General features: G+C 42.3%; 4 protein-coding genes and 1 long non-coding RNA gene across 5 annotated transcripts; 3 read left to right on the top strand and 2 right to left on the bottom strand.

The window, feature by feature from the left end:
• Positions 1–569: 569 nt before the first annotated feature.
• Positions 570–1,997, top strand: LOC136354646 (uncharacterized). Its single transcript, XM_066306159.1, has 2 exons — positions 570–907; positions 1,242–1,997. The coding sequence occupies exons 1-2, from the start codon at positions 578–580 to the stop codon at positions 1,800–1,802; spliced, it is 891 nt and encodes a 296-aa protein (XP_066162256.1). The 5' UTR covers positions 570–577; the 3' UTR covers positions 1,803–1,997.
• Positions 1,998–3,867: 1,870 nt separating this feature from the next.
• LOC4351779 (2-dehydro-3-deoxyphosphooctonate aldolase 1) lies at positions 3,868–9,661 on the top strand. Its single transcript, XM_015763128.2, has 14 exons — positions 3,868–4,016; positions 4,132–4,204; positions 5,115–5,212; positions 5,294–5,390; positions 5,877–5,942; positions 6,470–6,529; positions 6,649–6,723; positions 7,339–7,423; positions 7,979–8,037; positions 8,587–8,631; positions 8,916–9,014; positions 9,139–9,186; positions 9,310–9,357; positions 9,434–9,661. Exons 2-14 carry the CDS (start codon positions 4,166–4,168, stop codon positions 9,488–9,490), a joined length of 876 nt encoding a protein of 291 aa, XP_015618614.1. The 5' UTR covers positions 3,868–4,016; positions 4,132–4,165; the 3' UTR covers positions 9,491–9,661.
• Positions 9,662–12,034: 2,373 nt separating this feature from the next.
• Positions 12,035–13,432, bottom strand: LOC107279741 (uncharacterized). Its single transcript, XR_010738665.1, has 4 exons — positions 13,184–13,432; positions 12,793–13,095; positions 12,418–12,715; positions 12,035–12,340 (listed from the first exon to the last, which is right to left on the bottom strand). It is a non-coding gene; the product is annotated as an uncharacterized lncRNA (long non-coding RNA).
• Positions 13,433–13,956: 524 nt separating this feature from the next.
• Positions 13,957–18,621, bottom strand: LOC136354772 (uncharacterized). Its single transcript, XM_066306469.1, has 5 exons — positions 15,992–18,621; positions 15,315–15,464; positions 14,748–15,231; positions 14,409–14,655; positions 13,957–14,321 (listed from the first exon to the last, which is right to left on the bottom strand). The coding sequence occupies exons 1-5, from the start codon at positions 18,619–18,621 to the stop codon at positions 13,957–13,959; spliced, it is 3,876 nt and encodes a 1,291-aa protein (XP_066162566.1).
• Positions 18,622–19,537: 916 nt separating this feature from the next.
• On the top strand, positions 19,538–21,515 carry LOC4351780 (uncharacterized). Its single transcript, XM_026022132.2, has 2 exons — positions 19,538–19,956; positions 20,521–21,515. The coding sequence occupies exon 2, from the start codon at positions 20,535–20,537 to the stop codon at positions 21,345–21,347; it is 813 nt and encodes a 270-aa protein (XP_025877917.1). The 5' UTR covers positions 19,538–19,956; positions 20,521–20,534; the 3' UTR covers positions 21,348–21,515.
• Positions 21,516–22,430: the final 915 nt, after the last annotated feature.

Genomic DNA, 22,430 nt, shown 5'->3' on the forward strand with positions numbered 1-22,430 from the left:
AGCGTGCATTTGGGTCTCTCAAGAGGTGGAAAATTTTAGATGATGCTACTCCATTTTTTCCCTATCCATCTCAAGTGGATATTGTGGTAGCTTGTTGTATTATTCAGAATTGGATTATAGAAGATGGTGGTGATGATTTTATTATATCAGAGGAAGAATGGATAGCCAACTACAATTATGCAACATCAAGAAGTGGGCAAGCTAGTGAGCATGCATACATGGTTCAGTTCAGGCAGGATACCGCAGACCAAATGTGGGAAGATCGTCAAGCTCACTATGGAAATTGAAAATTTTAGGTTTGTAGTCTATGTATTTGTATGGAACTCTAAGACTTATGTACTCCTTTTTAAGACTTATGTATTTGCTGACATATATTTGCTTGCTGAAATTTAAGGTTTGCTGTAATTTGTATGCTTGCTGATATTTATAGTGGTTTCTGATATTTATATGCAAACTGACATTAATATGTGTGCTGAAATTTGTATTGGTTGCTGAAATTTGTAGCGGTAGCTGAAATTTAGATGCAAGCTTAAATTTATATGTTTGCTGAAATCAATTTCTTTATACATGCTAGGCAATGGAGGGAAGTGGACAAAGTGATAAGGGTGGACATGTTACATGGACATCTTCAATGTCTACCTACATGCTTGAATACCTCGAGGGTATTGTTGCTAGTGGGAACAAAACTTCCTCGGGGTTTAAGCAAGTCCACTTGAAGGCTTGTGCTAAAGCTTTGAATGATCACTTCAATATTAATTTGACTTCAGATCAGATTACTAATCACATAAGGACTTGGAAAAGGAAATATTCTAAGATAGCTGATTTGAGGAAGTTGAGTGCTGCTCTTTGGGATGATGAAAATTTTATCATATCACTTGATCATAAACATTATGCAGACCACATCAAGGTATGCCACAACCACACTTGCACCATTTTATTGTTACAAGCTAAGTTGTTATTGGTTGCTGAAATTTATATTAGTTGCTGAAATTTGTAGTGGTTGCTGAAATTTATATGCTAGCTGAAATTTATATGTTTGCTGAAATTTATATGCAAGCTGAAATTTATATGTTTGCTGAAATTTGTACTGGTTGCTGAAATTCATAGTAGTTGCTGAAATTTGTAGTGGTTGCGATATTTATAGTGCTTGCTGAAATTTGTAGTGGTTGCTGAAACTTGTATTGGTTGCTGAACTTTATATTAGTTGCTGAAACTAGTTTTATTATTACACCATGTTGTAGGATCACAAGGCTGATGCTGAATATCTGAACAAACCTATTCACAACTATGGCAAGATGCTTGTGATATTTGGCAATAGCTTGGCTACAGGAAAATATGCAAAAGGATCTGGTGATCCTCTAGCCACTGAATCTATTCCCATTGATGATGATGAAGAAGAAGAAATTGGTATTGGAAGTGCTGCAGCAACTGGATCAGCTAGTAGAGTTCATGCCCTTAATGAGGAAAATGGTGCATCATCTTCAGCACCCAAACCCAAGAAAGCTAAGACTGATGCTGCAATTGAAGAGGAAGGGCTGATAGGCGCATTTAAATCTGTTGGTGACAAGCTTGCTGGAGCAATAGTTGAAGCTGGAAAAGAGGCTGCAAAATCTAACAAAGAGCTGCCCGATAACCTATATGAGAGTGTGCATAGCATTCCAGGGTTTGAAGATACACATCTTGCTCATTACCATGCACATCTAGTTGACAATCCTCCAACTGCAAGAGTGTTTGTTACCCTTGAATTTGCTCACAAGGTCACTTGGGTTGCAAGATATGTTGCCACCACTTTTAATGGGTGAACTGTGTTGTGATGGTTGTTTGATGGCTGTTGGTAGTAGCCCTGTGTTCAACCTTCTTTTGCATACTCAAACAATAAACTATGAGTATTGAGTGTGATGGTAGCTGTTAGATGGTAATAGGATTGCATTCATCCTTCTTTTGCATACTCAGACATTAAACTGTGAGTATTAAGTGTGATGGTATTTGGTAGATGGTAATAGGCTTGTGTTAGCCTACTTTTTTATCTAAACCAGTCACTTTTATGGATGTAATGGCTGATGGTAAAATTTAGATGTGGTGGTTGCAATGGATGATGGTTAATTGATATATTTTTGCAAATTTCATTTCTGGGAGCATATGGTGTGTTGTATGTGTGTACTCCCCTACACATATGCATGTTAAAAATTTCTGAAAAAAATTATCTTGGGCTCATGATCCATGGACAAATATGCAGACAAGCAACATGAATGCTCATGAGCATCTTGTTTAATTTTAATTTTCTGTTCTCAAGGTAGACAACAAATACGTGATGCAGTTGATTATTTGTACATGCAACTATCCAATTTTCCCAAGTATACCAGGTAGGAGGTAATCTCACCATTCCCATCCAAAAGGTGATGACAACACTCATCCATCCTACCAAACAAAAAATTGGCTCACCATATCCACCTTTTGTCCCTCTAACCAAACAAAAACTTGGCTCATCCCATCTACTCAATCAAACAAAAAACTGGATGGCCATATCCCTAAAAAACTGGATGGCCCAATCCCATCCACGCTTGACCACCATCCAAACACATCCTTAACATGGTGAAAATTTGTGATTGTCCATTGGATATTTGCCCCAGGGCCCGGGCCATGGCCTAGGTTATCCGGTGCCTAGGTCCGCCCCTGCTCACTGGTGCAGCCCCCACCCTCTCTTTGTCCCTTCCATATCTAGCTGCGGGTGCACGCCTCCACCATTACACACATCCGGCGGCGGTGCGCAAAGTAGAGACGACGTCTACGGTCATGGGCTTCTCTTCGAAGCTCAGAGGCAAGTGCTGGTGGTCGAGCGTCGTGGATCTAGCCACGTGGACATTAGTGGTCCCCCCCCCTCTCCTTTCCTCCAGAACTAGCATCGGTGGTCTGGGGGAGCTCGGGGTCGCGAGATCCGCCTACAGCAAAGCTTGAGGTTCTCATTGGTGCATGGGCTACATTAAGTCAAGATTATGAAGCTAAATATGCATTTTACAAGATCACTGAGCTAAATGACATCACAGTGTAACCGAGACGGCTAATACGCGACTAGTCGCGCTCACCCTCCCGCGCGCGACTGGACACGCGACGTGGAGAGGAGGCGGCAACGGCGCGCGTGAGGTCTGTTTTCTTCGGGCGTACGGTTTCCTTTTTTTTCTGTTTTTTTTCTCTCTTCCGTACCTTTTTCGGTTTTCTTTTTTTTTCTTTTTTTTTCTTCTAGTATATTTTTCTGTTTTTCCTTTTTAATACGTATGTATGCAAACTCTGTATACATACGAATACAAACTTTATATACACGTATATAAATTTTGTATACACATATGCAAACTTTGTATACATACAAATACAAACTTTATATACATGTATATAAATTTTATATACACGCATGCAAACTTTTGCATACGTGTATATAAAGTTTGTATACGTGTATTTTTTGGTTTTTATACATACGTATACAAACTTTGTATACATGAACTTTATATACATGTGTATCTTTTATACATTAAAAGTGTATACATATAAAAATTATGTAGATGTGCACACGTATGTATATACTATATATACATACGTATAAACTTTGTATATATATATAATACGTATAGTAGTACTCCATAGGTTAAGAGATCATACTAGAGGGCGGGGCAGCTGATCGCGCGCGTGGCCACGCGACTGGTCGCGGATCAGCGCCCCCCAGTGTAACTTTAAGGACTCAGACCATATATTTCACTCTTCTTTTAATCATTACAACTTCTTCTTTTTCTTTTTGCAATCATTACAACTAATTCTTCTTCTTCTTTTGTTTGGCACGGCCCATAAGGGTGAGACGAGCCCAGCCCACCACGATCCATCTCATCGTCGTGCTCGCCGACACGGCCACACGGGGCGTCGCCATCCTGTCGCCTCTGCTCCTCCTCCTCCTGCTCCATCTCCTCCTCCATATCCCACTCGCCAATCTCGATTCCCTCCTCCGCTCTACCTCGCCGGAGTTCACCCTGGTCAGTGGCTCCGCCGCCGCATTCCTCGTCTTCTTGGTGGGGATTTTTTTTCCTCTTGGAGCGAGTGGTGAGTGAGGCGGTTCTTTGGTGTTCTTCTTTTTGTTGCCTCCTGCAGTGTGGGACTGGGAGCGGCGGCGGCGTCGGAGGCAATGGACGCTTCGTCGGTGGCGCTCTACGGCCAGCTCAAGGTGCCAATCCATCATCGCCTTCCTAAGTTCTCCTTCCGTTTCTTTGGTCTGGTCTGCTGCGGCATTTCGTCGATCACCCAGCGTGCGCGTGCGGCGGTGGTGTGGGGTTTTCAGATTTTTTTTTTGGCCCCCCTTTCATCGCCGGTGGTGCGTTTCAGGGAATAGTTTTTCGATCTTGCGTTGTTGGAGTGGTCGAGTGGACTGTAGTTCGGATTGGTGGTAATCATAGGAACTGAATTTTGGTAGCATATGCTCTGTGCTGCACATGATAAATTTCAGACTTTGAGCAGCATTGGTTGTAATACATTGAGCCATTTTAGCCGCATGATACCCCAATTTTGTTCGCGGGTTCCAATCTCCGAGTTTCATGAAGTCTCCAAGATTGTGGGGGTTAATACATATTTCTCTGTGAGAAATTATGCACAGATTTCTACCTTAGGGCTTTCCATTTCTGCTGTATTTACCTTTGTGATGAGCAGCCGAAAGGGTGCTCTTATTTGTGTTATATTGGCAAAATGTTCTTCTTGACGAGTTGCTCGAAGGAATGGAAAGAATTCTTCAGGATATAGTGCTCTCTCTCTCTTGCTTGATATGTGTTCAGTACTTGTTTCTGTTTGTGTGGCTCTATTGGTTTACTAATTTTCTTTTTTAACCTCTATATATTTTTTTACCTCATTTTCTGTAGTATGCTGAGAGCCTGAGATCGAGGCCTTGGTATTTCGTGAATAGAAAGATCCCAATGGTGATCTTGACAGAGACCATGCGCCTGTTATATTTTGCTTGGTTTCTCATCATTTGACTGATATTTACAAATATACTATTGGTGTGATCACATTCAATGCCTGGTTTTATTTAGAGGAAACACAGGTTATTTTTCTGTGAGAACTGAACCCTCTGATTCTTACAACAGGCTGCTCAACCATTCTTCTTGTTAGCTGGGCCTAATGTGATTGAATCAGAGGAGCATGTCCTGAAGATGGCAAAACACATCAAAGGCATCACAACCAAGTGAGCAGCAAACTATTGTAATTTTAGTTATTTCTGGGATATATATGAATCTGTTTTCCTGCTATTTTCCCTCCACAATAGGCTTGGTCTGCCACTTGTGTTCAAGTCCAGCTTTGATAAAGCAAATCGTACATCATCAAAATCCTTCCGTGGTCCTGGTCTGGAGGAAGGCCTGAAGGTGGGTCAATTCGTTTCAAACTAGGAAATTCAGAAATTCCTAATTTAGATAAAATTAGTTTTCCTTTCAATGCACAGACGATTAGTACCTTGCAAATTCATATACACTTATGTTATGCCCACTTCTATTTTTGAATGGAAGATGATATCTGCTTTCTGTGCTGTTCTGTCTATGTGTGATTATCTGTACTCATAGGTTGCAGGTGCACAGTTTTCAAACTCTGGTTGTATACCCAGTGTGCCATGTTATTTTGTCCTAGATTTAAGTCCTACAAAAAGATCTGTTTCAGAGCTGTTGTCAATTCATAAATAATTTTGTTCTGTAAGGGCCATGTGTGTTTAATGTGATAATATACATGCAACAACTAATCTAATCAACGTGGCAGAAGTGTATTTTGTATTTTATTGTTTATTCTTTTGCCTCTTCATGTATATAACATTGTTGGTTTCCCTACTGCATTAATGCATTACTAATTTTGCTGATCAGATACTTGAAAAAGTGAAAGCAACATATGACATTCCAGTGGTCACTGATGTGCATGAAAGCCACCAGGTATCAGTTGTCAATCATTTTTTAGATTGATTTGCATTAATCTTGTATCCAAGGAAAATTGTCCTGTTTTGAGACCAAATTCTGCTGCATTACTTTCTTTGTCTGCAGATCCTATCTACTAGTTATATCCTTTTCTGTTGATACAATTGTTTTGTCTGAAAATGTTGTTGGAATGCTACTTGTTCTTTCATTTCAATAAGGCATGTCCCAGTCGTTTTTGCCAGTTTGAATATCATCAGAAAAACAAGGTATATATTTGTTAGCAAAGTGAAATCGTCCTTTTGCTAATATTGCTAGTACTACTACTTCTTGTAAGTTATTCTATGTAGCACCATTAGAGAAATTATGTGGAGCTTATTATTATTGCCATTAGCCACTTCTACTCCATGAGAATAAATCACCTTATGCTGCATGTGTTTGTTGCGCTTTTCCTGCACTGTTGTCTTTTAATATACTATGTCTATAATCGCCCAGTACATATCCTTGCTCTAAGGAGGATATGGTTTCTAACTAACTTACCAAATTAGTGTGAAGCCGTTGGAAGAGTGGCCGACATCATACAAATTCCAGCTTTCCTCTGTCGCCAGGTACAAATGAGACAAATGGATTTTTTTTGTAGCGAATTATTGTGCTACCAGCAGTATAAGCACGACTCTGTAGTTTACTTCACATTCTGCATTCCTAACACATACTATGGTGTTAACAGACTGATCTTCTAGTGGCTGCTGCCAAGACTGGAAAAATTATCAACATCAAGAAAGGACAATTCTGTGCTCCTTCTGTAAGTTGTACTTTCAGCTTAGTCTTGCTAAAAATGGATTCCTAGTCTCCTATGTTGGTACTGTAAAGGTTCTGTTCCTCTGATTTAATATATACAAGGTTAACTGTTGAGAGAATATGGAAGCTATTTTTTCCGGATCCTTTCCTTAATTTCAGGATCCTACACTGCATAGCAGCTTAGCTTAGTTAAGCAGAAAAAATATAATAAAACAGGAAAAGTGGATTGTGTGTTTCCTTTCAACCTGTCACCATCCAGATAAACCAGTTACCTTTCAAGAAGAATTTATATTTCTCTTCAGATAACTTGTGTTATAATTATTTTTTTTCCAGACAGAAGACACGCATGCTAATTCATAAGCTGATAATTTATTTATTTTTATGGATAAATGTTGGTCCAAACATCTACAATTTTAATAATACAAGCCTGTAAGTCAAAAAAAAAATAATTGTTACTAGAAGTCTAGAACTTTGAAACATGAAATATCTGCAATCATTTGAGTAAAGTCCTTTTAGGAATTACCTGCTTTTTCAGGCAAATCCCTTTATCACATCCAGTTATGTTAATTTTCGGAGGCATCTCTAGCATGTCTGTCATAATAAACTTGTATCTTTCCAGGTTATGGCCAACTCTGCAGAGAAAATCAGACTTGCTGGAAATCAAAATGTTATGGTCTGTGAGCGTGGCACCATGTTTGGCTACAGTTAAGGAATATATATTCTTTTGGCTATCTTTTCTGTACATTGCTCAATTTAAGATAACACAAAGTGAAAAGTCATAGATGTAAATATATGATATTGGATAATTAGAAACACATACTTACTGTGGTACGCAGTGCAATGGTCTGGAACTAATGGTTGCCATGGAGTCCATAGATGAAAGATCAATCTAGTACTACCAGAATGGCCAAATGTTTCTTAACATATGTGATGTATCTGTGTGTTCCCTAACCGTTGATGGATATTTTATTTCACTAATACAAGGCATTGAAAGCCATGTCAGGGTAGCTGTAGGTTAATTGCCATGCAAATAAGCAATAGGGCCACTTAATGGATAAGCACAAGCTTCAGACCTCCTTATTTAGGTTCTGAAGGAAAACAAACAACTGGATGTTTAGCCAGCACCACCAGCTCCCTTTCATCGCATGCCCAGTTTTAGCATTGTCTGTTTATTAATATTTATTTTTGCACCCTCTCCAAAGAAAATTATGTTTTTGATTGCTTCATGACGGTTGAATTCTGTTTTCATTCCGACACAGATGATCTAATTGTTGATCCAAGGAATTTTGAGTGGCTGAGAGAAGCTAATTGTCCAGTTGTAAGTGTTAGCACTTTATTGTTGTGCAGAAGCAGAACTGCGTAATCTACCTGATGACTTCTGTGTTGATTTGTCCTGCTTGCTTCTGATTGATGAAATTGGCTGATGGAATAATATTTGGAAAAATCAACCTAGGATTTTACAAGGAACCTATGTTTAGTAGTTTTATTATTCTCTTTTCAGTATTCACCAGAATTCCTTGAGGAATGTATGTTTGGATTCTGTACATTCCTAACACCAACAGAATTCAAGGAATAATAGAAAAAAAAAAGGAAACATGGGACATAACAGGCAATCGAAGATGCAGACTTCTTCAATTGAGTAGATTTTTGTTATCTTTTTCATCAGAAAGTAACTGCATTTCTATCTTATTATGCTTTGTGAAATATGTTTAAATTTGTCATACATTCATGTGTTATTCTCATACTAAACCAATTTTGTCATGCATTTATTTTTTTTAATTCTCTTAACCCAATAATTTCATAGACCTTTGAATTAGCTATCAACTATGGTATAGTACGTGGACCATTGATGGATATTACATTTCAGGTAGCTGATGTAACGCATGCTCTACAACAGCCTGCTGGAAAAAAGGTATATTTACCAATTGCAATGCACTTCTGCTGGTTTAGGCAAGATTCCTAGTTTAATGGCCGACTTTGGTGCTACTCAAATCCTATATTGACCAACAAAGGAATCAACATTATGGGGATGTCCATATTTTAACAACTATCTATAGCTTATATCTGATGTAAATTTGCATGCAACTCGTGTTCATAGTTTTTTGAACACCATGTTACCGTCCCTTCCTCAAATATCTATGTATTTGTGCAAGTAGACGGTTGTCAAATTGTGCATATTTGGTTCTCTTTTGTAAGCTTGATGGTGGAGGTGTTGCAAGTGGGGGCTTACGAGAACTAATACCATGCATCGCAAGGACTTCTGTTGCTGTCGGAGTTGATGGTATTTTCATGGAGGTAAAACCTAAGAGGAAGCTATAATGTTGCCTTTTGTTTCTTACATTGCTTTCCCAGTGACACTCCACAAATAATGATGATATTGTACTCTTGGGACTTAATTTGATATATAATCCTACAACAGGTACATGATGATCCCTTGAACGCACCTTGTGATGGCCCAACTCAATGGGTAAACTTCTACATGTTTGTCAAGAAAGTTCATCCATGCAATATTTTCTTTAGTATGTTGCAACATTCACGCTGATCTTGGTACGCTCACTTGTTATAATATTGTCTATTGTGTTTTTGTTAGCCACTGCGCAATTTGGAGGAGCTATTAGAGGAGCTGATTGCAATTGCTGTAAGTTACACCGACATTCAAATTTTTTCGAACACAAATATTTAGGCTAAAGGTCTTTATTGTTCTTTCTTTGAAGCGAGTCACCAAGGGAAAGAAGCCACTCAAGATCGATCTCACCCCCTTCAAAGAATAATCTGGTCCAGTTGGTAGGAAATAATGGGCACACTTGCTTGGTTGATAGTTTTGACCAGCATATATTTACCTGTTTGGATGAATTGCTCGTTGTATGTCATACATTCGTTTATCGGTGACTGTTGTCTGTATTGTACTGCCTATACAATAAAGATCATTGTTTTACCCAAAATATGCTTCCCTGCTTTTACATATATACTAGAAAAATGCACGTCCATTACAACGGGAAAAAGTGTATGATAAAGTACAGTAGATGGCTAACTTTCATTTGAGCAAGTTGGGCCGAGGAAATTGGCAACAGCAACAGACTATCTGGTCAATTTATAGCCGCTAGCTCGACTTCATACAATATGATTTCTTGAGTATATGTACTCCAAGACTGGTATTTATAGCAAGTTCAGCAGTATTCCTTAAGTAGGAGGGCGACTCGTGTCTTCATCATGATGCTATCGTGCAGTTTCCTACACTAAAAAACTGTTTTTACAAGCAGCTACAGCCTCATTTTTAGCTTATGCTTATGCTTATAAGCTAAAATTTAAATTTTCAACCTTAAATTTAGAGTTGATTTTGGTGCTTTTTCATCGTAGTTTATTTTTCAGCCTTTGCTTTTAGATCGCTAATAACATGTATATAAAAGTTTTATTTACAAATTATTTTCCATTTTTAAATATGCCGTTTCGCTTATTACGATGGAGTCCTTAACATATTTTTACAAACGGTCAAATGCTCCGCCTACCATTTAAGGTTTACAAAAATCGACAATTTTCACAGGAAGGCCTAGGATAGAGATGGAAATGGGATGGAGAACCTGGGAGAGAGGGGGCTGAGGGAGAAGAGGAGATAAGGATTTAGTCACAGGGCTCTCCAAATTTCAAAATTTAGTAGCACCTTCACATTTTGTAGGCAAATCATTTAAGGTGCCATCTCCAAAAATCGATTTTTACAAGCAAGATCTTAAGGCTTCTTTTTCTCCCTCGGTGCGCCACCCGAAACTCCAAATCCCCCCCCCCCCCCCACTAAATATTGCGGCCATCTCTGCCACCATACCGCTGGGGGGACTAGAGCATCGTCCTCATCACCGGTGGCACCACGTACTCCACTGCCTCCACCCAAGATGCATCGCAAGGTAGCTGGGGGATTGGAGCTCCATCCTCATCGCCGGCACCCCCACGCTCTCCAGCCGCTGCTGTTAGCTTCTCGGCTCCAAGCTCCAAGCTCCGCTCTCCGGCCACCGCTGCCGAACGGGCGTCGCGAGGCCATGCCATTGTCGCTCGCCCCCGCTTCAGAGAGGAAGGGGAAGAGAGAAGTGGGATGTGCCACTGACAATTGGGATCCATCACTTTTAAATTTATTTTTGGTAACTGAAATGCCACGTAGGATCAAACCGCCATCAAAACCGCTTTAGGGATGTAAATTGATCTGATTTTAATAGTTTGGATACTCTATATCCGGTACTGTGATTTAAGAATGAAACTCAAACTCAACATGAGAAACCTAGAATGAACTTATTCCCAGATTTAATGCTAGAGTATTTCCAGTCCTAGCAATGCGAGGCAAGGTAGTTATGGAATTTTTTTTATTTTTAATTTTTTTATTAAAATATTTACAAAAGTAATTTTGTGTTTCAAAATTTTACAAAACTAGTCGCCTGCCGCCCTCTGGGAGGGCGATGTTTAAAAATCGCCCTCCCAGAGGGCGATTTTCGTGACGTGGCTAACCACCGGTAGCGTACGTCTAACGGCCGGCTACAGGGGGCCTGCCTTTTGCAGGCGGCCCCCTTGCCGCCCTTACGGAGGGCGGTTTAGTACTGTGCGGAGGGCCGCCTGCAAAAGGGCGGCGAGGACCCTGGTTTTTTTTGCAGGCGGCCCCCTTGCCGCCCTTACGGAGGGCGGTTTAGTACTGTGCGGGGGGCCGCTGCAAAAGGCGGCGAGGACCCTGTTTTTTTGCAGGCGGCCCCATTGCCGCCCTTACGGAGGGCGGTTTGGTACTGTGCTGGTTGCCGCCAGCTTTAAGAGCAGCCCCCAGGTGTTTAGTTCGGTGCATTTAGAAAATTTAGTAAATCATCACTTCTAAAATTGTGAAACAAGAAAAAACATTATTAGAATTGAATTGTACGTTGTTTCGGCGGTTTGGAGCCCAACAAGGGGTGTTTTTACACCGAAATATTTAATTGTTACTGTAAAAACTACATAAATCATTGTTTCAAAGTCAAAGGAGGAATAGTTTCAAACTACATAAATCTAACTATTTTGCAATTAAAATTTTAAGAAATAGGTATTTTACATAAACCTGATTTTTAGCACTTAAAATTAGGTAAAGTATCGTTTTGAAACGAACAAAGTACGTGCATTTTGACAAAATTTTAATAATTTAATTTTTCATATAAATTGGAGGGCTATGAGGGGGTTTGTTACCTATAAATTGTAAGTTACGCATAATTCTCGTGTATGTTGAATCATGTACACAATTGAAGGTGGAAGTTATAAAAATATAAGCAGGTACATATAAATTATAAGGATACAACGTATCATGGCGTCAAAGAAACTGTAGAAATCGGAACGATACAGTCACATTAAATTATAATTCATGACGCATACAACAGCACAACATAGTAATTAAACATTATAATGACAAGATAGCATGGATAAAAGATACAAATTTGTCGGTCCTAACAAATCGAGCCTGAGCTTATCTACCGACCCCTTCCGCGTCGTTCAACATGTATTGCATTTTGATGGTCCTTCTCTCACTGGTACTCTACCTGTGTTTCAGACTCAGTTATCTTTTGGCCATCATATGTAGGATTGACATTGTCGATCCATAAAGTGAATGCGCACCTCCTTGGATTGCCCTGAGAAACAAACATAGTTCAGATAGGATAGTAATAATAAGCAGATTCTACTTAAATTTGGAATTTGTTATACATACAACGAAATTGTCGTCTACATTGGGGCAGACAATGTAGCCACCTGGCAATTGTTTGTTCTGCAAACGAGGTAGCCACCTGGCAGCGATCTCTACAACCACACTTTGGATGCTCCGACCATTTAGGTAAACCTAATAGATTGTTCCTCCAGTCTAAGCTTGCAATTTGTACCTGACGTTCGTACTCCATCCATGCCTGAATGAATTGCGTGGTCGTCTCAGGTTGCGTTATCGTTTGACCAATGGAAGTAACTCTGACCGTATCGATCCATTGTATGAATTGACATTTCCTAACCTCCTCCTATTTGAAAATTTGTGTAAATAGAGGTAAGTGCATGAAAGTAGTGATTAGTGGTACCCAAAAAAAAAGATACTTACGACGAAATCATCGTCGTCAATGTTAGGACACACGAAGCATCTTTGTCCTCGAGTTCGTTGTCTTACGGACCTTATCACCTGACAACGGTCACCACAACGACACTCTGGATGTTCCCGCCATGTGGGGAGTCCTAGGGGGTTTACCTGCCATTCTAAAGCTTCTGCAGCAATCCGACGTTCATGCTCATCCTTCCGCCTGAGGTAGTCCGATCTTGATTCACTACGTGCATATGGACGTGTTCCGTCGTTTTGTGGGTTCTCTGTATCTACCCACTCAATGTAGTTGCACAATTTACGGTATGTCTGCGTAAGATGTTATGATGGAGTAGAAATCTGTTAGCTTTTGATGTGTTCAGTATAGTTAATTGAACTTGTAACGAATGAATGATACCTGATCAAGGTTTGCACATTGGAAGAATCTCCTGCCCCGAGTTTCTACCATGAGGCTTGACTTAAGTATGCATCGATCCCCACAAGTGCATAACGGCCGGTCACACCATGGTGGAAACCTACCGGCGAAAGGATCGCTTCGCCAGTTGAGACGCTCAAGAAATGGAGCTTCCATTCTCTCTAGATGTGTGGGAAGATGAAAGATGATATGAAGAGCTTGTATTCGGCTTGTCTATTATATAGGGCCGCAACTAGTGCTATAACTAGACTTAATTTTGTTCATCTGGCGCACTTGATGTGACAACACGCGCACGCGTGAGCATCATTCACTTTATCTCCGAGAACAGGGCCGAAAGATGATAGTGACAACTCGAACTACCAAGGTATATGTGTACTGTGGTCTGCTGCGCTACCTAAATGAGCCAATCTTCACGCGCCGAAAGTTTGTTGTCGTATGCGTAAGTAGTTTTAATATGCAGTGTATTGATGACACGAGCACATGTGGGCAGTAATTAATTCACGTGCGGAATCTATGGTGCAAAGTTGATCCTGACAACTCGACGAAACGCTTTGTCTATAATGGACTGGACCATCACGCGCCGAAAGTTAGGCTTCGTATGCATGGAATAGTTGTAGCAGTGGACATGTGGAAGGAACAAAATATCAGAGCGTCAAGGCAATGGTACCTTAGTACTAACAGCAAAAGTAATACTGGTCTACACAGCAAAAGTAAGCCAAAAGAAAAGTGCACACAACCACTCAATAGGTGGACCACTACTGCCGAGGACTCTTACCCCGGTCCCTCCTGCCCTGCGCCCTAACGTGTCCCTGGGAATACGTCAGACGGTCCGGTGGTACGGCACGGCCTGCTCGACCCTCCTGCACTGGTGTGACCAGTGGCTGCTCCTGGGTGTGCGCCTCCAGAGCTCCGCCAAGCTGTGAGGACCCAAGTATCTCGTGGTCTGGCGCCCCGTGAAAGTCGTCGTCGTAGAACCGGGCAGTAGGACCTGTGCCACCGGCGTGTGAGGAAGAGGCTCCACTAGCAAAGATCCCTCGCGGCTGCGTGTCAGGACGAGGGATCGGCAATCTCTGTGACAAACTGCTGCCTCCGACAAAGACGCCGGAAGGCAGACGGGGACCTGCGCGTAACGTATTTAGTTAGGACGTAGTCATGTTACCGAGAATAAATCATATATACTTGAACTAACCTCTGGGCAGAGCAGTACCGTGCGAAGAACCAGTTGTAGGTCGCACAACTCCGGTACTAGGGGCGCGTGGACGTGGTGGTACTGGACCAGGTGGAGGTACCGCGTCCATGGCGCTGCGACAAGAGAAGACGCGGATGACAGCGCGTATCTTCTCCTGCATCCGGTCGAAGGTAATCCTCTGCTCAGCATCACTCAAGTGTAGCCCGGCGTCCAACCTCACTGTTATCGAGGTAATATCGGCGTTCACAGCTCGTGCCGCGTCGGCCTATTCAAGACATAAGATAGCATGTCAGTAGGAAAATAATTGAAGGACCTGAGTAGAAACAATTGCCAGAAGTGAGTAGAAGTTTGACATACCCCCATGAAGTAGTCTCGGTCACGGTGCGTGGGGTACTCATCCCTGACAGTGGCAAGTCGTGGCTGTGGTGCGGCTGGAGTGAAGGTCACACGGCCACGAGTGCGAGGTAAGTACCACCGTAGGTAGTCCCTGTAGGTGTCCTCTGAGTGTGGAACGAACGCGTGTAGTGCAGTGGGTGGTGGGAGATCTGGACGGCGCATCACGGGCAAAAAGCGCTCAGTGATATCCTCCTGCCAGCCAGCACCACCGTCTACTGGACCAACTGCGGCTCCTGCCAGTGGTAGTCCGAGTAGGTACGACACGTCCTGTAGTGTCGGAGCCATCTCTCCACAGGGAAGATGGAACGTGTGCGTCTCAGGCCTCCAGCGATCTGCCAGAGTGGCAAGGAGTGACCGGTCTGCATCCCACCGCCTCGCAGGGTCTCTCTCGTCTGCCCCTGCCTCAACAAGCCTACAAAGCGGTAGGAGGCCTGCCACACGCAACCTGCATAATGGAAAGTCAAAAATTAGTACATCAAATTGAAAGTCGACTCAAATGTGCTTAAAAAAAATTGAAAATAGGCGTACCACGGAACGTGCCGCGGGTCGACACGCAACAGCTGGTGTGAAGGACGTGGACGGAAGGTGCCGAGCTGCGCACCCTGTACCGCAGAGAGGTACGAGCGGTGGCTCCTGTCAATGCCACGACTCAAGAGCTCAGGTGTGTCGTCCGCCATAGCTGCATCAAAAATAATTATCAGAACCATAATAAATATAAATAACAACAATTCAATGTGCAATTACTTAAACATATGAGTAATTAATGATAGTATAAACTTCGATGTCGCATGCTACAGAGATTATAACAACAGTACAATGCTATTTCACATTGGTCACAACACAACAACATATTGTTTAACGATTACAACAAAATTCATTGAAATTACAACATATGAGTACTTGGTACGAGAACATTAGGATACAATACTCAATAATTCGCAATACATGACTACTAATTTCATCACATTACATGATATAAATACTTAGTCTCAGTACTTATTAGGATACAATACTGAATAGTTCGCAATACATGACTACTAATTTCATCACATTACATGACTGAAATACTTAGTCTCAGTACTAATTAGGATACAATAGTGCTCGAGTTCATGGCCTAACAATATTAGACCATCGCATCGCCTGCCGCACGAGGACGCCTGGGACGTGCTCGTCTGGTTGTTGTTCCTTCCCCAGCTGGTCTTCTTCCATCACTTGCTTCTCCAGATGGACCAACATCCTCGACGCTTGGACCCTGTGCAGTCTTCGGGCATTTCTTGTAAGTATGGCCGCGTTGGTCACACTTGCTGCAGCGTAGAGTCCTCCCACCAGCTTCCAACTCGTCCATGTCATTTTTGATGCGTCTAGTCTGACGCCGCCCCTTTTTCACCCTTAACTTCGATGGATCAGGAATGAAAAAAACTTGGGACCTCTGAGTTGTGTAAGATCCTGAGATCCCGAACCCATATATCTCCTCACTCCAAGTATGAAAGATTGCTTCCTTCCTGAAATAAGGTGACACGTACACATCGGGACGTATGCCGCAATCACCTGCTGCTGCAAGTACGTGAGAGCAAGGCAGATGTCGAAGCTTAGGCTTCATACAGGTGCAACTGCATCCCCCATCAGCCTTCAATACACATTCGTGCACAACATGCTTACGCATGATTCCATGCCTGCTCCTATCAACACACATTATTTCATACCGATGAACTTTTGTTCCTTGAGGCACAACTCTATGCCTCTGTGCCTTTGCAATTTTATCTTCCATGTACTTAGTCACTACGCTGCCAAATATTATCTTGTTATCTACCATTGAGGGACCAATTTTCTTGTATCGATCCCTGAAGTAGGCCTGTGTGCCGTGAAGGATAAATTCGACTATACCAACCAACGGTAGTCCTTGCACTCCTCGCATTACCCAGTTGTAAACCTCGGCTAGATTAGTTGTCATTATGCCATATCGAGAACTATTGGTGTCGAACAATAGAGACCACTTCTCCTTTGGTTCATTCTCAATCCAATGACTGAACTTTCGGATAGATGATCCTGACCTCCTTCTCATTGTGGGTGGGTCATCATGTAGTGCACCAAGAGGTACTGGAGGCTCGTCACCTTCAGCTTGTGGTCGACGAGATTGCTCGTCAGTTTGCTTGCTTGTCAACTCATCCAACTTATTCCACAACTCATTAAATTTTTTCTCTTGATTCTGTGAACAGAGCCTCTTAAAAAGATCCATAAGATGCTTGTTCTTGAATTGCTTGTAAAAATTAGCACCCATGTGACGCATGCACCACCGACTCCGAACATCGGGCCACTTAGCTGGAATTCCCTTCTCCTCCCAACCATTCTGCAAGTAGTCAATAGCCCGCAACATGCCCGCATGACAATCATGTATAAGGCAAACATTGGGCCTCATACACACGACTTTTCTCCGCACTCTGTCCAAGAACCAATACCAGCTTTTAGTGTTCTCACTCTCTACAAATGCAAAAGCCATAGGTAACACCTGATTGTTCCCATCAACTCCAATCGCTGTCAATATCTGACCTCTATATTTACCGGTCAAAAATGTTCCATCTATACATAACACAGGCCGGCAGTGCACAAAAGCCTTCATGCAAGCACCCAATGAGAAAAAGGCTCTTTGCAACACACTCTTGTTAGGATCAACAGTCGATGGAAATGTATGCATGTCATAGTATGTATTGCTATTCCTCTGGGCAATGGTGGCCAACAGACGCTGCAAATTATCATATGATGCTTCAAAAGTGCCATACCTCATCTCTAAAACCTTCTGTTTTGCTCTCCAAGCCTTGGCATAGGTTATGGTGTACTTGAATTTGTCTTCAATGTGGTTAATAATTGCCCTTGGTTCAAAGCCAGAGTTACCGACAACACTGCTGTACATCTCACTTGCAACAAAAGCTGATGTGATGTTGCGGTGATACTTCTCGACCCCTTGTAAGTGGCACTGGTGCTCGGTCACAATGCTAACTTTCCAATAATCTTTCCATTTACCCTTATATGCATGAACACGCCACGGACAATGTTCTTTCACGCACCTCACTTCATACACATAATTGGTTGACTTGACCACCCTAAACTCTCTTATCAATGAGACCGCCCAATGCTTCACTGCCTCCTTCATATCCTCCTTATGAGCATACGTAGCACCCTCAATTACCTCGTTATCCTTGTATTCCCAGGGTAGATGATGTCCCTCTGAGATAATAAGTCCCGAGAAGTCCTCGTTTGTCCAATCAGTGGGCATTACATCACCTTCCTCGTCGGATGATGCATCGCCCTCCGCTTGCTCGTTATCCGAATCTTCCCTGTCCATTTCACCAACGATTGTACTGATTCTCTCCCCCTCATCTGCCACGCCCATGGCCTGCACCACCCCTGTGTCATTTCCCTCATCTTCCCCCGATGGTTCAACAAAATCCCCCACATGACTTGGACCCTCGACATCTTCGGTTTCCATTGCAATATTTCTATCATTTTCATACACCGACACAAAAATAACCAGGGGCCATGACCTTTCAAAAGCCATCTCCAGATACCGTTTCCAAGCAACAGTGCTATGCATCGGCATGAGTTCCCAAAAATAACCTTCAGTTGCACGACTCACTACAACCGATACTGACATTGTGTGGACTTCTGAGTCTATTCTAAATCCTCGCATCAACCAATTATAAATTGACTGAAATGATCTCTCGGCAGGCCTATCGATGCCCTTCAATGTCATTACAAAATCTGACAGATCAACACCATCAGGACCAAATCTAAGGTTGCCTTCACCGTGAACTATCTGAAACATGACCTTACTTGACATTGTGCCTGATGAAAAAATATCTATGTTAACTAAGTTCATATCATATTAACCAGATCTAACCCCCCGTTCATCAATACAAACTACGCCCTAAGTTAAAGATACTACAAATAAGTTGTATGTCCTATGTCTCAAATTCTAAAATAGGTTGTGTGCTACAGATCTACTAAAGTATATGGTAAAAAACTAAAATGCAACAAAAAAAAAATGGAAACACATTTCAAATGAATGTATTACCTGTGATGGAGTCAGCAAACCAGCAGGGCTTCGCCGCTTCCCTTCTCCTCCTCCTCACCCCTCCCTCTTTCTCTTTTTCTGGATTTCGAGTGAATATAATGAAAATTCAGAGAGGGGGAAGGGATTTTATACTCGGAGGGGTAAATATCGCCCTCCCTAAGGGCGGCAAGGGGGCCGCCTGCAAAATTCCAGGCCGCCTCGCCGCCCTTTTGCAGGCGGCCCCCCGCACAGTAATAAATCGCCCTTGGGGAGGACGGCAAGGGGCCCGCCTGCAAAAAACCAGGCCGCCCTTTTGCAGGCGGCCCCCCGCACAGTAGTAAACCGCCCGCCGTAAAGGCGGCGAGGAGGCCGCCTGCAAAATTGCAGCCCTCCTATAGACAGCCGTTAGGCATGCGCTAACGGTGGTTAGCCACGTCACGAAAATCGCCCTCTCAGAGGGCGGCGGGCGACTACTTTTGTAAAATTTTGAAACACAAAATTACTTTTGTAAATATTTTAATTAAAAAAATTAAAAAAAAATTCGGTAGTTATGTACCTTTGCTCACTCACAAAGTGTTTGCCCATCAGGCTTTCCAACGGCCCACGAAGAGGCCATGGCCCATGCCCCATGCTTTGTTGTTTCTCTTTTTTTTTTTCCGGAATTGCTATAAAGATGGCGACAGTTTTTTTCACTAATCTCTCCGATCATGTCGATTCAGCAAGAATTGATAAAAAAAAAGGAAAAAAAAAAGGGCACTCGATGCAGTTGAACCGCAAAGCCCTAAACCTATTCGATTCGATGGAAGGCGGCGGCGGCGGCGATTGCCGGCGGCCGGACTCCGACGTGCACGAGGGGACGGCAGTTGCTAGTCGCCCTAGCTCCAGCAAGAGGAAAGACGACTGAGGATTTAGAGAAGGATTTGCAGCCGGAGGAGGAGTCGCGTCCGTCGCCGCCGCCGCCGCCGCCGGCGAAGGGTTCGTTGTGTCTGCCGGCGGCGTGCCACGAGGACGGCGTCATCCCGGCATTTGTGATCCCGGGCAGCAAGCATCGCGACGGGTCCATCTACAGGACGGATGCGCACTACTGGCACGGCCTCTACCACCTCGACGACACCAGCGAAAGTAAGCAAAGCATCGAGCATCTCCGATTCCCCCCAATTAATCCCACTACTCCTCATCTGCTGTCAAGTTAATATTATTTCTCTTAGTTTTACCCCCCATTTCGACTGTCAAAGTTTTCATCAATTTAACAAGAGTAAATTTCACTTAACGCCAGGTATTATATGGTCTAAATTATACAAAACCATAGAGGTTTTAGCACGTGGCACATAACCCTGGGTATTATTATGGCTATAAAGTTTCACAAAACCACTTTATCAATCATTTTGACTTTGATTTATCATTCTTTTGAGTTCTACAATCACATATCAGATTTATGAGTTTTTTCCACAATGCTACATTCTTCTAAGTAAAGCTTTTTTCAATTAATATAGGATTATACCAATTTGTTTAACGGTGTGGTTTTGTAAAAAACTTTAGGACCATAATATCTTAGGTTATGTGCCATGTGGCAAAATCCATGTGGTTTTGTGCAACTTCTCCACCTTTCGATTGATAGATTTTTCATCTTTTGTCAAGTAGTATATACTAATCACTGTTTGCTTAATCGATCCATTCCATCATCAGCTCGCCTGGAACCGATGACGCCATCGTATTCAGAGCAGGACTGCAAGCCATGCGTCGCCGATTGCCAGTGGCACATTGGTGGCTCCATGATGCAGATCTTCTCCCTTAAGCTAGCTGAAATCTCTAATTTCGCCACCAGAGCTCCTGGTGCCGGTGCTATTCAGCTGTATGGGTTCATGGCTGTCCGGAATCTCTTGGACCCATTGCGAAACTACGTCTTCAACCGCACCAGGGACAATCCGTTCACCATCGGCGACGTCTCCTATCCGTTCATACAGATGACTGGCCCTAAGAGGGGCATCGCGATGAACGCTCGCGTGATGATCGAGTACGACATGAGGATCAAGATGGGGGAGAGTGAGCAAGATGATCTGTTGCTTGTCGACGGGGCTGCCACCTTCAGCGAGATAACGAATTTCATACCATACATTTATCGCATCAATGGTGATTGCGGCATGGCGGTGGACATAAGGCTAGCACACTTCTCCCGTGCAATTGAGGCCACGGCGCAAGTTTGGGTATATAAACTAAAGGATGGCTGTGGCAGCCTAAACTTGACTATAACTTGTCACGTTAGTTATATGCCCCCACAAATTAAGCTCTTTCAAGGTCCAATTGATAAGCTAGGTGACCAAAATAGGTTTGTAGTTGCTGCAAAGCTGAATACTCTGATGATTACAGAGTTCAAGCTTGTTCATCAGCACGACTCAATCAGTCAGAGATTTGAGTCCATGGTTATGCCACATGGAAGTAAGTTCCACTATGCCAAGTTAGCGGATTTAGCAACTATAGGCGTGGAGATCTTTTGGTCAATTTTACCCATTTAGCTACAAGAAAGCTTTCGAGCCTTCTACTTTGTTACATTCTATTTATTTTCTGGCAAACAATCACCTACCTGTAAATAGCTAGAGCAATGCAAGTTTCTTTTTTAGGATTTGTGCCATGTATGTATCATTTCCATATGAACCAACCAAGGCTTCATGTGTCTGTGTCAATTGTCAGGGCAAATCTTGTAGACCCAACCATAGCAGGGTATTTAATTGATGACCATACACCTTCAGACAAACTGCAAAAGTGAGCTTCTTAATCATTGAGTAGGTAATCTTTTGATGTATCTTTGTGTGTGTTCTTTTTCTGTGATGTGGGTGTGGGATTCTTGTCTTGGGGTGTGTAGGTGGGAGGGGGGTTGTTGAATGACACTTGTGTAAATATTGCTTTGCTTTCAATTGATATTCTGGCTGTTGAATTTACATGGAGATTGGTGATTGATATCAACCGGCACTTTTTATTTGTCACCTTGTTTGTACAAGGGAGTGAGAGAGGGGGTTAGTGTGGGGGACTGTGGAGGAGATGATGAGGAGGTTGACCAGGTTGAGATGCTTTTCTTATGTTTCAGCTGGGAGAATAGCTTTTGCAGTGACTACAAACTCCTTAGAGTGCACCAGTAAGTTGACTATCTTACTTTTCTCTTTTGTTCTTTTCTTTGCTTTGGATGTCTTGTTTCAACTTCACTCAATCAGCTTGTTAGAATATTTATGCAAATTTATATAATCAACATTGTTATTAGATGAATAGTATTTTCTATCTTTGTGCTCAAATATTGGTTGGATCATGTTCTATTGACACATAGACCTAAAACAAATATTTGACAAGATTGACTAATATTAACCTGGTGGCTGAAATGTGCAACATATGTAGCATGTCAAACAAGTGCTGTTTTTACTAATTACGCTCAAGCCAGTACAACAAAAATTCAGGTTGAACAGTTTTCTATGACAAAAATACACTACCAGATGACTAGGTGCCCTCTTGGTAAGAACCACAAATTCTACTTTGAATATTCAGTCAAGAAGCATGTGAAATATTCCATGTTGGTTGGTGCCAATTTGACTTGGCTGTTCATTTAGCAT

This window comes from Oryza sativa, chromosome 12, assembly GCF_034140825.1.
Source record: "Oryza sativa Japonica Group chromosome 12, ASM3414082v1".
Classification (NCBI taxonomy): Eukaryota; Viridiplantae; Streptophyta; class Magnoliopsida; order Poales; family Poaceae; genus Oryza; species Oryza sativa.